The sequence below is a fragment of the Phoenix dactylifera genome, chromosome 16 (assembly GCF_051530095.1).
Source record: "Phoenix dactylifera cultivar Ajwa chromosome 16, Ajwa_hap1_PhDact_Kaust_v1.1, whole genome shotgun sequence".
NCBI classification, from domain to species: Eukaryota; Viridiplantae; Streptophyta; class Magnoliopsida; order Arecales; family Arecaceae; genus Phoenix; species Phoenix dactylifera.
In genome coordinates, this window is record NC_143205.1 from 17,607,795 (window position 1) to 17,627,364 (window position 19,570).

The 19,570-nt window shown below is 35.3% G+C and overlaps 1 protein-coding gene across 1 annotated transcript; it reads right to left on the bottom strand.

The window, feature by feature from the left end:
* Positions 1–662: 662 nt before the first annotated feature.
* On the bottom strand, positions 663–18,164 carry LOC103701069 (choline/ethanolaminephosphotransferase 1-like). The gene is made up of 19 exons (XM_008783022.4): positions 18,025–18,164; positions 17,482–17,618; positions 15,649–15,658; positions 15,505–15,555; positions 12,596–12,673; positions 12,265–12,340; positions 12,152–12,174; positions 11,963–12,063; positions 8,411–8,505; positions 8,186–8,254; positions 5,023–5,092; positions 3,396–3,459; positions 3,283–3,323; positions 3,100–3,184; positions 2,135–2,197; positions 1,903–1,961; positions 1,736–1,788; positions 1,125–1,197; positions 663–1,037 (listed from the first exon to the last, which is right to left on the bottom strand). The coding sequence occupies exons 2-19, from the start codon at positions 17,616–17,618 to the stop codon at positions 1,016–1,018; spliced, it is 1,170 nt and encodes a 389-aa protein (XP_008781244.1). The 5' UTR covers positions 18,025–18,164; the 3' UTR covers positions 663–1,015.
* Positions 18,165–19,570: the final 1,406 nt, after the last annotated feature.

Here is a 19,570-nt window from a genome sequence, read left to right on the forward strand (position 1 = left end):
AATCAAAAATATTACTAAGTAGATAATTAATTTAATTAATAGTATATTAATGTGATCATTTATTTTTTAAAAAATATTCTACAAAATCAAATAGGATTACAAATGAAATTAGATATCCTGATATGGACCAGATAGTTATCTATCCATATCCATTCTTTTTTTTTTTTTGACAAATAGTTTCCTATCCACTTTCATTCCTATTTCACAATGTTAACCATTAGATAATGCTATGCACGGATCTCAAAGCATTCCAAATACCATTCATTAACCTATACAGATCTTAAAGTGATTATCATGCAATCCAATGGTAGACTCATGTGGAAGGTGAAAGATAACAACCCGTCCAACTTATTTGACACATTCCCGTCACGAAGTTGCCTAAAACAAATCTAATTTGTGAAGTCATTGTTCGACCATGTAGTTTCACAAAACAGCAGACGATACTAAATTAAAGAGCCAACACCTGACTTGAGAATGGTGTGCTCAACAGGTAACCCTACAACACCATGCTTTTGGAGGGTGCTGTACAATATATCAAGTTTATTTGGAGAATACTACCTGTAGAAGAAAATAGACCTACTTGCATGATAATCAAAGCGAAAAAACAACTTAAAGAAAACGTTTTGTCATTTATCAGCAAAGATCACTAAATTAATGCCATCTTGATCTGCATTAGTTCTCTTCTTGCCCTTTATCTATTTTTATTCCATGTTCCTCAAAATAATATCACTAACTTCATTTAATGAATATACAACAGATGCTAATACAACATAGAATTAACTTCCACACATCCCTGCTCGAAAACCCAGAAGGTAACAATATTTTCCTCATTCTATCGAAGCCAATGTTAATATTGCTTTAGTTTCATACAAAATCTCCGATAAACTGAAGAAATATTAATCAGGCAAAATCATCTGATGACATTGGACAAATGGAAATATTCAACGTAGCTTTTCTGGTTTCAGCGAAGCAACGAAAGAAATCAAGCACGAACAGCATCTGGACCAATAGCTTTTTAAGCTTCTTTCCGAGTTATCCTGTTAATCATGGGGAAAAGTTGTCACAGGATGCCCCGAATTTGGAAAAAAGATCGCATATAGCCATAAGTCAAATGTTTTTCAAACCTGAAGCAGCTGATGCCCAGTGCATTGGTGATCTCATGGATGACCGATGTGGCAAAATGCAGGTAGAGTCCCACTGTTACAAATAAAAAACCTGTGAGGTATAGTATAATTGGAAGACCCAGGTCACAAATTTAAGTACCGCAAGCAAAGCTCGGCCCAATGCAAGACACATAATACCAAACACTTGGCAAAGATCGAACGCTTTTCACCAGAAACCACATACACAACAGGATAAAATAGAAACCTCGTTTTATGAATTCAAGATGCCACCCATGAAAGGCAAATGTCGAATTAACATTCTAACATCTTTGCAAATACTGGCTGCGTTTGACATACAACAGGAATCTGTCTTCCTGTTTAGGGAAGCAATAATGCCAATGAAACAGTTTGGTCACTGCCACAGAACCCCTCTCACAACAAAAGAGCAAAAGCCTAAATTGTAACACAAATTTAATTTTGACTAAAGCAAAACATTCAGGAAGATCAAACTAAGAAAGAGATTAATATCTGATGTGCCATAGCGAGAGAATAAAATATAACATCAACAACATGTCTATAAAATAAAGAAAACCAAGATAACTGAATCCCAAGAAAAACAGGATTTCTTCTACCTGTGAATACACAATACAAGAGAAGCATAAAATGCTCGTCAACCAGAGGAATTCTGCACCAAAGAAAAGCCAAATAAACACAAGAAAAAGGAAAAGGCATACAGAATAGAAGCTAACTCTAGTTTCTAAAAAGGATTTGTGTAAAAGCAAGAAAAAGAATCACATACCCATCATTAAGCTTTGCAGTAAGAGCATTTGCAATGGCAAGAGGAATAAACAACAAAGACTGTTACAGGGAAGCATGTCAGTAAATTCATAATAACAAACATATTCAGGATAACCGTGTATAACGAACAAAAGCTACCGGCCCAGATGCACGATCCTGTTAGTATAACTTGGATAAATATACTAAGGGATAAATAAATATGTTGATTCATCAGTTCAGAAAGAGGTAATTACCAAGCACATTCCAGTTTTTAAACCCTTGGGTTCGTCACAAAGGTGAGCCAGAATCATCCTTCCCTGCAAGTAAGTTTCGAATTAAGCTCTCCAATTACATGTAAACACCACAATGGAAGCATTGCTTGCACTTAGGTCTCGAATAAAATGTATATTGTGATACGCTATGCTGTTTCACAAGTGTGTTGTATAGACTATTTGCAACCCATGATGCATGGATGAAGCAACCAAGATATTTGGATGATATAAAGAGTTAGTAGAGAAATATTACTGACTAGTGCAGAAGAAACAAGGAAACTGGTTAATGCATCTTGTGAAAAGGCTAGAGCATTTTTCAGTGGCAACATGTTACAGTATTAGCCTGATTAGTTTTGTTATTTGAGAGATTTCTGGTGAAGCGTAAATGCTTTAATGCCTATGAATTAACTGCCAGCTGGCATTGTTGATGCAGCATGATACTTACCATGCCAGTGCCTTACTGGGACACTGCATATACATGGTATTGGCTACGCTCCAGTGGTTGTCATACACAGATTAGATAGGTAGAACACCAATGCACCAAGAGAGTCGACATACAACGAGGTTGTTCCTTTTTCTATTCCAAGGAACAACTTAAATCATTGTGGTTATAAATATGACTGACAAACTAGAGTTAATTGTCTGATTTCACTCTTGAAAGGGATCCAAGATATGGCAAAACCTATAGAAACTTTCACCAATTATTGCAACGCAGTTATTTATTCAACTTTTCAAAAAGAGCGGACCAAAGGAACAAAAATAAAAATAGTCATTAAGATAATCCACCAAGATGAGGACGTAACAACTCTAAATATGGATGATGGAAAACATTACTGATTAAACAAAAACTTTGAGGATGAAACATAATTTGCTATGATTACAGCATCTAGTAAAATCCAGGTCCAAGACTTAAAGCTAAGACAGATAAAAGCAATTAGAAATCATACCACAAGAAATCCAAATGCAAAACCCGTTCCAACTATAAGCAAATGCGGGTGATTGTACATAATATCCGAAGGAGACAAATAAGACCTGCAATATATTCGAAATTCTCTTAGGAAGAAAATTTATACAACTTCTGGCTTTTTCCTAGAAAGAAAAAATAAAGGTAGTGAGCATCATAATCGGACCAGATAAGAACTGCAGCCATGAGGACGCTGAAAGGAAAGAGCTGCCAAAAAAGCAAAAAGCTAATTAAGAAACCTGGAAAGGTAAATTGTATGTATTCCAGACAGAATATTACCATTGCTAATGCCAGCAACATGCTTCCCTTTCTTGCTTGGACTACCATATGGACATTGCTAATGCTGCATCAGAACATACCAGTTACGAAAACATTATAGCCATAATAGCAACCAACAAAAGCCTCATCACAGTATTAGGAGTATGCTGGCAAAAAACTTCCATCGTCATTCATTCTATGAATGACTACATACATTGCAGCAACAAAAGTCAATTCATACGCCATTAAATAGTTTGAGCAAACCCAACACTAAACCTTGATCTAGTCTGCAAAGCGTAGGACTGGCATTTAGTGGAACTCCATAACTAAAAGAAGCTCACACTATCCGAAAATCATGGAGGACTAACTTTGGCAATGTGACCAATTAAAGGACCAACTTCGGTTGAACTTTCATTTCGTGATTCGCATGAAAATCATTTTCCTAAATTTTTCACCAGAAAAACTTGGAAATTGCAACCTTCCACATAAACACGACATGAATCATGAATGAAAGTATAAGATTAAACTTGGAAATTTTAGCAAAAGATTCAAAATAAAGAAGTCAAATTAATAAACCCAGGAGAAGGAAAAGTAGTCATCAAATGAACGTTTCGAAATAAAGGAATCAAGACTTAGAAATGTAATACCAAGAGGCTTTTGACTGTCAATTCTGGTCAGGTTAGGAAAGTATGACTTATGGGTTCAGAGGGAGAAAATGCATCAATATTGTTACTGTCTGAAACAATCTCCTATTTGATTGTCGTCACAAAAATACAGTCAAACAAAGGTGGTGGAAGCATTAGAAGTGGTGGTGGAGGAGATTCAGGTTTCCGAAGTAAAGAGCAACTTTTCTTTTTTGAGAAAAAGTGGAGGCACCACCAATAATTTCAAAGAGATGATGTAAGAATAACCTAGGTCAAATACTTGATCAAACACTCCCAAGGTTTGAACCTCGAACATCGAACCTCTAAACCCTGATTTATTTATAAAAAACTAGACAAATCTCAAGTACACCAAACTGTACAAGATAAATCTCCTAGACAAAGAAAATTACTAGTAATGATTTTTAAAATTCAGAAAACTGTAACTTACCAAGATGAGACCAACTATGGATGTCAAATACAGAAGACTTTAGTTCTTTAAATTGAGGGACCAAGAAAGAGTTCCCTTTTAATTTTAAGGTTCCCTAACAGATTAAAGAGACAATTAGAGGCTTCTTTTCAGCCTGTAAAATCTGTCCAGCATTAGATATTGTATCTCATATTCCAATTCCTTCATGTTCTACAATACCAACCAAGCTGCAGGTGACAGCAGGATCCCTAAGAAGATTTATCAAGATTATGTGCCACTAAAAGCTAGAACAGAAAAGTGCTAAACTCCAGGGTAGTTTGCATGTTTAGGATGCAACCACCTGAAAAGGGCACAGTATATTGCACAATGACAGGACTATTAAAAAAATAACAGAAGATAATTTTGTGTCCAAGAAATGGAGACTGAAACAATGGAATTCAAAGAGAGATACATGCTGCTGACCTAAATAGCTAGGGTAAATATTGTTGGTTGTGGTAGCATCGAAAAAAATAACAAGAAGCAGCAAAGGCAAGGTTAAACTGATAATTTAATTTGCATAAAAAAAAAAGTAACTTACTTAGATCCAATAGTTGGCAGTACACCAAAAACAATCATAAGAAATAGCACAGCACCATATAGTGGTATTTCTGAATCAATGTTAGGCGAAAAAGCTTGTCAGGAAAGGATGATCCATAAATCATAACATAGGTAACTTGCACGCAAAGTCGGTAAAGAATTTGATGAATAGTAAGACTTCATAAAAAGCCATAATGCCATTAATGAAAGACAGCTACTTTATCAACAGCTACAAGTAATAAAGAACCACAATAAACTAATATACTAGATCAAAAGAATGAGGTGTCAGTTTAATCAATAAAACTGAAGAAGCTCAGCAATAGCATCTTTGGGTAGAAGCATCTTGTTAGAGCACTTGAATGTCCTAATTACTGCATTCACGTCACAACACATCAATGAACATCTGGACACTATTCTACAAAGTCCCTATATGAAATCTGAACATGCACACCTTGCTGCAATATCTAACATGTTACATGTATGTTCATGGCCCTGAAAGTTTTCAACACTTTGAGACAACAATTTAAAGTTTCATTAAACTTATCGTAAACCTGATCAAACTTTTATAAACAAATCCTAACTAGACTCTAATCTCATTTTACTCCTAAATTCAAAACAGCATGTCAAATTAGATTTGAATATGTTCATGTGCCCAGGTTCACACCTCATGTTAGTTGCATGGGAACTGGCACCCAAGATTCCATGAAGCATGCCTACAATAAAAACTTTCATGGCATGTAAAATTGCTAACATGGATTCAGCAAGGTGTTTAGTACAGACCTGTAATGCTCGATACAACACATACTGTGCTGAGTGCTGACCCAGTACATACTAGCATCAAACAACGGCTTGGTACAGGGCTGTACTGACACATGCAACAACTGCTATGTCAACTCCAACAACATACTATCTATCAGTATGGGGCATATAAAACTTACTCAACCTGTATAGGTGAGTTACAAATATGGGGTTTGTAGTACCAAAACAGTAAACCTTAGACCTAAGATCATGATCAATGCAGAATCCTGCACTCGTAGCTAGGCCAAGCTTTCAAGATGGCATGGTTATCTAACCTCATCATCAATAATTGTGTAGCCAAGCTTGATGATAACCTAACCTCATCATCAATAATTGTGTAGATGTAAATGTCAAATCAACTCCTAGCTATCTCAACAAAGTTGATGTGATATACCTGTGTGATTATGTTTATCACAATATTGACAGTGCATCATCTTTGATTAAACTAGTCTACTCATCCACCAACCAATTTTTTAACAGTAAAAGGCAAACTACTCTAAACCACCATAATCTAGAAAAACAACATATTTAAATAGATTCTCTAATAGTCACCACTTCAAAATGTTAATGCTTCATGACACAATAATATTCATCTCCAACTAATATAATTACCAAGTATCATAATAAACTTTTCAAAGTTGTTAGTGATTCAAGTAAAAGTTTATGGACTTGTGGCACAAAAAAAAAAAATTTGGTAAATGTTGCACAAAATTGAATGCCATGTATCTTGGCATCTGGAGGTTCGCATTACAAATGATGAATTGCCATGTGAATTTCTCTGATGCATTTTCTATTACACTTCGTATCTAACACCAAAACATGCAGCTCCAATAGATAAAAAATGTGAGAAAAGCAGATGTCTAGCTGAATTATAAATTAGAAAATTAAGAGGATTCAATTAAAAGCAACTCTTCGATCTGGTATGGTATCGTCTTCCTACATTATGGCCATAATGACTTGAACACTAAAAGACCTAAACTCAATATAACTATTATATAAGAAACTAATTCTAAACCATAAGCCAAATATACAATAAAACGAAATAGTCAAAGAACCTCACATCCATATTTGTTAGACAGATTCAGATCCTGATAACTTTGTCAAATTAAAAAATGTTTAATGCTCATACAAATATCAAAATCTTGGATATACCAGCCCCATGTCTGTTGGTGCGATCAGGGGTACTCGTATTCGAATGCAATGTACCAAGGCATATCAATCTCTCCTGCCCAGGACATTCTTCTATTATATATTCAGTTCATTTGTCCCAAGGCATACCACACTTATATTCAAGATCATACTCTACCAACTGATTCGAGTCCTCGAGCTCATAGCAAGTTCAAAGACGTGCATCAGAGGCACCTTTGATAATGTATTATCAGGTCAAAAAAAAGCTCATATCTCGTATCAAGGCCATAAAAGTAGTCTTTAATGAGATTTTTTGGTAAAATTCCTAGAAGAATCAAGGTTTCTCATATGAATCCTAACAAGAGTTTCAATCTTAGGCCTCCTAACCATCTCACATATAGCAATAAATTTCAAAACTGCTGCACAACAGAAATCAGTCAGCCAAGGTGACATGTTAGCAGTCCAGATCATTCGTAGAAAAGGACTACTATTTGGCTGCTAACATATGTTAAATTGAGCATTGTGAAGGCTGCTGGATGAAAGGCTTTGGCAATAGAAAGACAACCAGCAAAGAACAGAAAAGATAAAAGAAGAAACTAGATGCAAAAGAGAACCTCAAAGTCAGGGAAGAAAAACACCAATTTCACACCAGTTTAAGCCCATATTCCAATGCCTCACACATAAAATAAGAAGAAAGAGTTCTTTCATTCATGGAAAAGAAAACGTACATCACCATCATCACAAAAACATTAAAAAGAAGGCCCTTAAATAGCCACTAGAATTACATTCACCTTACAGTACCGTGAACAGTAACCCGCCCCAATTTTATTCCTAAAATGCTTGAACCTCTAATTAATCATATGACCGAACTTAGTCACTTGAATTGAGTCCTTTTTATAAATAAACTGAACCAGACATGCACCAGAATCACTAAAACAGAAAATAAAAATAAAACCAAAACAAATTGACACTAAGATTAAAAACTTGGAAAGTTCCAATGACGCTTAATTATGCTCGTGAAGCACCCATCGTGGCACCAAGTCATCCAAGTCAATCCAAGGTTTGGATGTTTGCTCACCTTGCATAGACTCGACACCTCTTGTGATCACCATCACCCCTCACTCCCTTAGAACTAAGCACCATAAGTGACATGCAAAGCAAAATTATGCACTCCCTATTCTACTCAAGTACCAAAATATGATTAGAAGTCTATCAAAATAATTTTTAGTATAACATACCAGGAACTAACGGCACCCAGCTAAAAAGGGGGATGGACTTCCTAAAATCTTGTGCCCACCATTCAGCTCCTAAAAGAATAAAAAAAATGAAATCAGAAGAGCCACAAGACATGATAAAGACATAAAGACTTACAATGACTATTTAAGAAATAACAAATATCTCAAACAGGAAAGGAATAACATGTTGGCAATTTGCACAGTAGACTAAACAACTTGATCACATACCCAAAAAGAATGTCAGAAAATGGCATGCGTAAATCAGCATGAGCCCTTCTGTAGGTCCATTTACAATAGGAAGAATAAGAGTATTTGTAAAGAAGCTGCTTAAATAACAAAGACAAGTCAATAAATAAGCAAATATAACTATTAACAACAAAAAAGTGTAAAATAAAATCAGAGAAAAAAAATTAGATATATGTCAATAAAGTCAAGAAAGACACATAAATATAAGCCATAGAAAATCACAAAGTCCATGTAATGTGTTGCATGTGTAGAGCATATCAATTTAACATCAAACTATGACTAAAGAAACATATAATGCAGACTCATATCGCCATTGTAATTTTTTCCATTTTGTCGCCACTAAAGATGAGAAAGACACATAAATATAAGCCATAGAAAATCACAAAGTCCATGTAATGTGTTGCATGTGTAGAGCATATCAATTTAACATCAAACTATGACCAAAGAAACATATAATGCAGACTCATATCGCCATTGTAATTTTTTCCATTTTGTCGCCACTAAAGATGCATGGTAATAACCCACCAAGGTATTTCAGTTTTGACCCACATGTAGATTTAGATTTGAAGATCATATCATAGGTGTGGAATTATGGGATTTTCAATCTATATGGCCTAACGTACCTTTTAGCACCCTAGCTTCATCTTCAATCACCCTTTTTCTTTCTTTTGCTACTCACTGCACTGATAAGAAATCTCCAAGATATTGTGAAATCATATTTTAAGAATAAAAAGAAAGGTTAGGGTAGATAAGAGACAATTTTCACCCAGTTTCTTTCCCTTTCATTGTTGGTTTCTTGATATAACTCATCAAGAACCTCTTGGTTTCATTGAATGCCCATTCCTAATTTTGAAAAGCTGGAGACTATCTTAAAGATGGAACTCTTGGTGCAGACAACGTTCATCAATCTTTAAACATGAATTGCTTTAAGCCATTTTACTTACTGGTTGTGATGGTCCAACAAGGAACATGCCTCTCCAACCTGTAAAATTGTCTCTCTCAAGAGGCATATAAAGAAGAAATTACCATGATTAACAACTTATGAGCTTATTGGGTGAACAGTGATGGGTTGACGTGAGCACTTTTTGGCATGAAGAAATTCAATTGGAGATTATCCGCAAGATACGTCATTGACAACATCACCATGATCAATTAGGGAATATATAAAGGTTATTTTGTCGAACTTTGCTTGCATGGAAAAGACCAATGATCCTTTAGGGCCCTGTTTGGATGCCCGTAGTCCCTGTCTGCTGAAGATTCCTTAGACAGCATACAATGGGAAGAAGTTAGGGGGAGAGGCGAGATTTCCATCCGACTAATACATTTTAATTCATATGATCCCAAAAATCCGGGAATGCCGTAAATCACCTCTCATACGGAATCAGTTATTTCTATTCTTTTGGGATGAGTGAACCTGGAGATTACGCGGCTGTATTGGATTCTTCATTTTCCATCGCCATCTGTCTCTAAAATTTCCTTTACCTCCCATCAAATTTTCAAGCTTCCTGGAAACATCCAATGAACTGGATATACAGCATCCTAACAGGCCCTTACTAAATACCTTATCAAGGATAAGATATTTTTTTGCATATGATGGTGTTTACAAAATAAGAGTACAAAAGTACACAAGTTTCCTATATTTACAGCTTTCCCTTGGTTTGAGATTATTCCACAACACTTTCATATCCCAGAGGTTGCACTGAGGTGGATGCATGCTTGCACATCAAAAGGAAAAGGATTTAGAACAATTGGTTGTAGGCATTCTTCTTTAGAGACCAGCAGAGACTCCCTTCCCTGTTGTTTGCCTTGTAACATCAACAAGTACCATAATTTACTTCCAAGCTTTGGTTGTTTGCCTTGTTCTCTGATACCTCATGCCAATAAGTGAAGGCTACAAAATGTTAGCATGGATTAGTTGTGTCTAGACTCTAGATACACAAGCATTGAACTAACTCTACCACAGATTCTTGTCCATGATCTGTGAAAAATACTCCCATGAGAACTTGAAGAGAGCATGATGTTCATAGCAACATGTCATGATTTAAGAACACAATAAAACTTCAATTGCATCAGACCTTCAAGATAATATTATGTCCCAAGAACCACTGCTATCCACATGCTTAGTAAATTCAATGAGATTTGACTTCCTGAAGGCAAGAGAATTGGTATGATACCAGTTCACATTCTATATGCTCTTCTACCTTCTTTCATTGATCAAGAGGCAAACCATTTGTTCTAGTTCACCTTAAGAATCCTCCACTACCCTTCTTTTGCTGAACATGAGATAGGTCAGTTGTACTATTATCTACTTCCTAATACTGAACTAAAAATTCAAATTAACAAATTGAAAAGCAAAATTTCACAACCATATTACTACAGGCCGGATATGAGCATAAGGAAAAGTTTCTTAAAATCAAAATTGGCAAACCAACCTTTTATGTAGACATGGAGGCTATATTGTAAATAATGAAATGTTTCAGAATTGATGATGATGAAGTCTCCATTTCCATTTGATAACACTGTTATGTGGACCCTCAAAATTCTGACATGCCACATTATGTTTCCATGTCAACTTTGTGCAGACCTAGCAAATGGTGTATAATCTAGCACTGGATCTAGGACATGTTCTATTAAGTTATACTGTGTGCAGCAGCTGGTCTGACTGATTATACATTATTAAAGAACATAGATATAACAAACAAGTAGAGACATTCTATAAAATAAAAATTGACATGTTAAATTCTTCAAGATACTCTAAAACTCAACAATTATGTCATTTTCAGTTTATAATGCCTGATAGACAAAGTAAGAGTTACTAATCTCATGGAAAAGGATTTTTATTGAAAGCAAGAAACTAAACCCAAAAATATGCCTGCAAACAACAAGTACATTTAAACTTGAATATGCACCCTTTTCAGTCTTTCAAGGCAAGGCAATAAACAAGGTCTTGCTATCAGTCTTTCCGATAGTGTCTCAAGACATGAAGATTCATGCTGTTAGTTTCAAGAACTAAATCACATAATTAAACAGAATATGGATGTGTCTCAGCAGCAGCAAAACTAGAAAAGATTTAACTATCTAAAGAAAAGCTAGAAATTGGTTTGAGACTAAAAGAAAAAAATAGAAAATCTCACTTTTCAAAAGCATTAGTACCAACCATGGTTCGCCGTACCGGCCCAAACTGGGCATACAGAACATATCATATCGTATCAGTTCGGTACCGGTATCCGGTACGGATGGCATACCGACACTCGGTATACCGAAAAAACTCTGCATTGTACCGTACTGATATAGTGTTAGTGTGGCACTGGTACGGGGTCCAATATCGAGACGGCGAACCTTGGTACCAACTTTGTAGGTCATGCTGCTACCATTTCAACAATCATATACTATAAAATAGATGGCATTCCAGATAAAAGACTATATAGAAAAGCTAGTTCCACAAGGAACCATAGATAAAGTTTCATTTATAGTCAGATCCATTGAGTAAAAGATGTAAACAAAAACAAATAAAAGAACCTTAAAAGAACTCACTGTTCCCATGTTGCCAAATAAAACGGGATAGCTGCAATTACCCAGAACCAGAAAGTAGTCATTCCACACATTGCTGTGCTTCCAAAAGCCAAGCACTCAAACTGATAGCAGCATAAGAATAAGCTTGTTAGTGAAGTCAAAACACTATGAATGTAAAACAACACCAAAGGACGAGAAGGGTGAACATACAGCACATGCAAGTGCATCACATCCTGCAATTGCACAGATTTATAAAGATCAGTATATAAACTTCTATCAGACAGATATAACCCTTACAAGAGATTTCAGGGCAAAAGAAACACCATGATCAAAAAGTTCCCCTAAAGGACTTGATGAATTGGTACGCCTTGCTTGTTTGCCATCAACAGCATCAAAGGTCTGATGCGTACATGATTGAAGCTTGTGGTGTTAGTAAACCTGAATTAATTCCTATCATAAGAAAAAAGTTAAACAATTGTATTCGTTTTTGTTATTTGATATTCATGTGGTGTTAGTTTATGTTAAGTGTATAAATTTCTCTAAAAAGCATATTGCAATTCTCTGATGGATTTCTTTTCTTTTCCCCAGGCAGGGGGCAACTATGTGATGAAGACAAAGATCCTTTTCAGATCCAGTAAACAAAATTGAACAAACCTGATACAAGAAAAGAAGCATTCCATGAGCAAGGTGGACCCATCTTGGGGGGGCTGTGTCTAGATGAGGTGAATAAATCTGTGAAGCCAACATAAACATAGATAACATGCAAAATGAGCGGACAAGATTGCAGATATACATGCAAAAGTCCAATTGCTTGCAATCAAAACAAAGGGACATATTCACCAATATGACAACAATGCATCTTTATGGACAGTCTGTTGGCAAGCCTTAAAAAGCACGACCAATGTCTATAAGCAAAGTATATATCAGGTGATACAGAATAACGATATATCATCAATGATGAACCAACTCCAAAGTAAGAATAATTTGAATCCCAATAAAAATAAACCTAAAGTCACCATTTAAGCCCATTAACCAATATATATGCAGATGCAAAACTAATCTGTAACATAAAACACAAAATTAAATTAACTCTTGCAAGTGCTAAGTTAGAGCTGATTTTTAAATTATGCTACTATACTGCCTTCAGCAGCATCTTTCAAAACAGAAATTTTTTTTTCTGTAAATTTTCCAAGTTTATAATAATATGTAGAATATATTTAATAACATATAGAATATATTTAACAGCATAAAAATAGTAATATAATGTAATACTACACTATATATAATCAGAATGGCATCGGTTACATAATATTTATACAATATGTTTTAACAGTATCATACTTGAAAATTAAGAGAACAGAGTCTGGCAATAAAAATAGTCAGACTGCCAAGCAATAAGAATCAAGAAAACAAGATGAAGCATGGAGGAGATTCAAATGTTAAGTTGAAGCTGCAACAAAAAGAATAAGAAATAGAGTGAGAAGCTCACATATTGAAGAAGGAGTGCAGCACAGATCTTGTAAGGCTTAATTACAACAAAGATCTGAGGAGGCCTTTAAGAAGAGGTGCCTGAATCTAGTCTAAGAATCTAACATAGATGAGGAAAGGAAGACTCAAGGTAACAAAGATGGAAGTAATGATAAAGGAACTAGAAAAGCTCTATTAACAAGTGTACTATTAAAAGGTAGCTCTTAATAAGAATGATTGGAAAATCACAACCCATAAAAACCTATCAATATAGACATATTTATGGTTGTATCAAATGTGTTGTTCATCGTGACCATAAATACTAGGTTTGGAAATGCAATGTGTTATGTACTTTTCCTATGTTTTAAATCAAAAGAAGCAAAATTTTCAAGAAAATTCAAGGTTTTATAATCATTTATATTTATGTTCAAGAAGCTTTTGTTTATCATCAATCTACCCAAAAATGGTCTGAAACAGAAATTAAAAATAATTTTAGCATAAAATCACATTCTTAAAACATTCATCCACATATTCCAATGTAGATGTGTGACAATGGCTGGCATAATGATAATACCGACATGGTACACATATCAAGTATTAGTGGCCAAAAAAGCATAGCATGATTTTGCACCCTTCACCTAAAACTTTTAAATGAATCTTCCCAACTATAACCCCATCCTACATCAAACTTCTTGCCTGCTCCTAAATGCTACCATTCTAAAATATCTCTACAAAGAGGATATGTTGAATATGCTGAATGCCAATTCCCTGCCAAACCTACAAAATCTACCAATACTCAACCTTCTCTGAGATAAATGCCAGAGGCTGCTCTGTTTAAGTACGAAGTTCCACCTTTCCAAAACTCCCATTACTAGATCATACTACCTATTTTCATTGGAATCATGAGCCTAATCAACAAAATGACAAGCATTCCATTTTTTTCCCACCATCCTTTCCATGAAATCTCCATTAATGGCTTCCAAGGTGCATGAATAAAATTTCAATGATAAAATAGAACACAAATATATCTGCCGTTACAAGTTGATCAGATCTCTCCACCGCAATTTTAATTTTTCAGATTTATAAATTCAAAAGTGCCCCATGGAAATCCTAGATCCTTAAAGAAAACTCTCCACCATACAACTCACACAAGTTATTTCCAATCTAAAGAACCATCTAGAACAACCTTACAGGGAGACCTTCCATTGAAGTTGACCTAAGACCTGTAAGTACAAAAATCTAGGTGTTGAATGGTGGAAATAAGGAAAAGGACAGACCTCAAAAGGATTAGATTAGTTGATAAAATGTCTTGTACAATTTATAAAAGTAAAAAAGAAAAAGGAGATGCTTTAGCACTAGAACCTTAAAGCTCTGGAGAGAGAGAGAGCCTTTGGGAAAGCAATACACACAAACAGAAAAAAAAAAGGTATAGGAGTAAAGAAACCTACACCTGAAACACCAAGATTGCCTGGACTTCATTTAGAGGCGAAAATCTCGAATTTCATGCCAGCTCAAAAAGTTCCAAATTTGTCGAGCCATATTGTCACTTACTCCAAACAAACCTCAAAATTGAGAATGGTGTGAGAAATTGAATTACAAGCTCATATACAATAAAATATTCAATAGAATCAATTGACAGTCTTTGGATACACGTTAATCTGTAACAGATGGATCAGTTCTTTCTAGGACATCTTGAGATTAACAAGATCAAGAATGTCATGGTTCTCTCAGATGCTACAAGGTGAGCCAAAAACTTGAAAATCTTCAATCAGACTCCGGCATATTACCCATGACTGGATAACAAGAACTTCAAACACAGGTTTTGCAAATCAAGCTATAGCCACTCATAGCACTATGTTTTGCCTCAATAAAATTAAGAATATGATAATTTAGGAATACCCAAAATCCTTAAAAAACCAATTAATAAGGAAAGTTTGTCAAAGAATGGCACAAGTAATGTGAACATTGCATATGATACATTTGAAATTTCAAAACATAGAGTGAGTTAAGAAGATTAAGCTAGAAAAGAAAAATAGATGCATAATGAATAAGTCACATCATAAAATCTGCAATAGTTTATTAGCAGAAATACTTACATAGCCAAGAAGTGCCGATATGACCAAAAATATGAAACCTGTAAGTGTGATCTGGAAAGCACATTAACAGTGTCACTGCCCCTACAGTAAAAATGATCATCTGGAGGAATTTCTAACAAAGAAAACCTTGGAAAATGTTCTTACCATATTTGGACTGGAGAATCCCTCCCCCCCACCCACAAAAAAAAAAAAACACAAAGTAAACTGATGTTAGAGATATCCAATGAAAAAAACTTATGATAATCTACGACTACAACTTGTACCAGTCATATACAGTTAGTCATATCCTAATTTTAGTAAGGTGAAGGGATAGCAAGTAGAACTACATCAGGACAACAAATGCAAAAAAAAAAAAAAAAAAAAAAATCATCCCAGACAAACAGACGTTAATTAGTGACATTACCAGAATCATAGAATTTAATCGACATTTATAAAAATTTAATAATTTCACTTCACATTTTTCAGAGGAAAGTTGTTTTACATATACGTATCAATAGATCAAGTTAAAGCAAAAAAAACACAGTTATCTACAGTGTATCTACATTACAAACATACAAGTTCATCATCTTGAAATTTTGTATTCCTTTGTTTTAATGAGCATGTACATGAAATATGGATACGAGGAGTCTAGTCACAGTTCTGTGGCCCTTGTAGTTGTTTGCTTTAGGCTTGAAAACCTGACCAACATAACATGTGCTCCAGCACTTGCTGCAGAAATCCCAATATACACAGAACAAGACTAACTCCCAAAGTTTAGCCTCAAACTTTGGAAATTGCATTATTTAGAATACCTAATTTGTTGAAATCTCCATCATTAGATATTTAGATTGAGATTTCAATACCTTTATCAACAAAAGAGCAATTTAACCGAGACCAATTTTCATTAGATATGATCAATAAGCTAACAAAGGGAGAGAGGAAAAAAAGCAATGCCTACTTCACACTATACCGTGAATTGTAGTAGCTTTAGTTCATAATATTACTAACAGCTTGACTATAGCAAGGTACCAAAAAAACAAAAAGAAAAAGGCAACCATATATTGATCTTATCATATATATTTAGCTAAAAACTGACCTGGTGACATATATTATTCAAATCTTTCTAGTGGACTATCTCAAGAATGAAATGTCTTCCTTAATACAAAAGTACACATTTCATTGTTTCAGTAATAGGCAGAAATATATCAGGAATTAGCATAAACAAGTATGTGCAAAAAGCTCCATTTATAAATGGAAAACATTATGTAGAGAAAACAGGTGAAACTATTAGACCCCTTAATAGAAATGCTAATTTACTTCGGTAAACTTTGTAGTTCTCTAATCTGTGTACATTCAACCAAATATCAATGTTTAAGAATAAATTCCCTCGATAAGCAAAGCTAGAAGTCCAAATGCTTTTCCAGGCTGAATTTAGAAAAAAGTCAAATATTCTCAGAATGTTTAAATAATCTGCAAAAATGGAAACGTAAGACATCAAAATTTTTCAAAAATGTCTTGATAAATTTAAAAAAGAAAAAAAAAAACTCGAAGTAAAATCTGATGAAGCTAAAGATGACTCCATGTAGGTTGCTCATGCCGGAGACTGCCAACTTATGAGCACAAAGGGAACGTTTCTTCTCCATATAGTCATATGCAGCCCATCTACTTTTATTACTTTAAGCAATCTACAATGTATTGTAGGATTCAGAGTATATTATGATGCATGATCATATTCAAAAGGCTAATGCTGTAAATAAGTGTTTCGAACCAGTTATCGATTACAGAAAATCATAAGCATGACGGATAAATTTTCAGAAAATAGATAACAAGTGATGGGTAGACGGATACAACATAAACTTCAGTGCACATGATTTTAACCTAACACGTGGATACACGACTCAGGCCAATACAAAAAACCATCCCTGAAGTACAGCACTTTAGTAAACTTATATAATAAACAGATATGTTTCAATCAGCAAGGATCAACAGAAAACTCACGGCATCCAAAGAGGGAAAAGGGTCACGCAGCGGCTCCAAAAGGGCTGCAAGATATATTTCGCGACCAGCGAGTTGTCCACGCCGCTGTACTTGTACTTGTGCAGCGTCGCAACACCATGGTGCCCTATATATCCCATCTGCAACGCAACAAAACCTCACATTTCTAGGTTATTGCACACCATTTCTAAAGAAAATGGCATGAAAAAAAAAAGAAACGAGACCAAGAATACATCTCGAAGCAAGAAAACGTCAACGGAAACAGCGATTTTCTTCACCAAGAAGAGGAAAAAGCCGGAGTCGCCGATTTCGCTGTTCTAAGCAACAAAACAAGTAATAAATCAAAGCATATGATCAAAAACTTCGATAGTGTAGTAGGAGTCCAAGAAACTTGTAAAAGAATCCAGCGAAGGGAGATAAAGAACGGAGATAAATCGAAGGAAACCACTCCTGATGGAAAAGGAAGAAGGATCGGAGAAATATAAAAGGCGAAGGGATCGAAGAGGAAATCATAAGAGGAAAAGTTGGGGCTTGAGGGTCACCAACCTTGGAGTTTGGCGATCGAGCGATCAGGACGGAAGGAGACAGGGCCGGCGATCTGGGGGAGCCTTCGTCCTCTCTTCTGGCGCCCTAAAAACTGGGAAGGAGAGATCGACGCGGAAAGCAAAGAAGGGGGCGATTAGTCGAACCTGCGCCGCACTGAAACGGCCCAATGATGAATTTTGGTCGAAATTTCATGTTTTTTTATTTTTTATAAAAATAAAAGGAAAATTACAGCTGCATCCTTCAAATTTAGGAGAGAAAAACGTTGGTCCTAAAAATTTAAAAAATTTTAATTAACCAACAAAATTTATTTTTCTGTTTCAAAGTAGTCGGGCTGTCCATCTGTCCCTACACCATCATAAAAATTACCTATAACATTGCTTATAAATAACCCTTAATATTGATTATAAAATAAAATAGTTAAAAATAGTAAACTCAGAACCCTTCAATGCAACTACCATATCTAAATCCATTCATCAACTTCTAACTCCAAAATTTTGGCCTAGGATCCTTTGATGTCAAGCCCACCTCTTTCATGATCTCAGGTGTTAATGCAACAGAACTTTTTCACCTTTCTCATAACTTCTTTAACTTCTTTATCTTCACCTTCAACCTAACATCTTCGGCAAGCTATTTGAGCCGAAGCTCTGCCATCAACCTGTGAATTGTATGGTAGAGACTTTTTAACTATAATTTTTTTTTTTTATCGAGGATGTTGATTTTTAATTTTTCACTATTACTTTCTATCAAAGACATCAAGATATCTTTATTTAAGAATGATGTGTCAACATAAGATCCTTCGAGACTATCAATCAACTAACACCACTACGATCACCATAAGAAGCAGATTGGCACACCGCTGCTAGTCATTTAGGTATTGGAGCCTTGACTCCTCGAAGAAAGTCAAGCACTCTCTCACATTACCAGATTGTCCCTATCTAAGAAACCCTCGCTCTTTTATATTACTTGATCTCGATGTTGATTTCTCTTTCCTAAAGTACTGACCTAGCGATGCTAGAGAATATGACCACTACCTTGTTCAACCTCTCCTTGAATGGCTTAATTCAAGTGTTGATCAAGGCAAAGCGGGATGCAATGACAAAACTCTTTATGTCTTGCATGACACCTGTCATACTTCTGACTTTGACCAGATATATAGTGGTAATCCTGGTACTACCCCCTTCCTTTGGAACACCAACCTATCAACATAAGGGAATATAGCTACCACCTTGCAATCTCTTGCTGAAGGACTCAAACGGGCAACAATCACGGGGTTTGTACGGTGAAGATGTATTTGTGTATGCACTACGAACTAGGATGACAACGACAAAGTAAAGAAAAGAAAAAAGGAAGAAAGACGAAAGGTATCTGCAAAGATACTCAACTAGGATGGTCGCTAGCCAAATGAGATGGGATAGCGGGATGGGAGGTAGTAAGTGGGTCAGGTTCGATCAAATACAAGTTGGGTTAATACAGAATAGATAAAAAAATTGTCAATCCGAATCCAACCTATTTATTACATAGGTCAAAAATTCATATTTGAACTTGA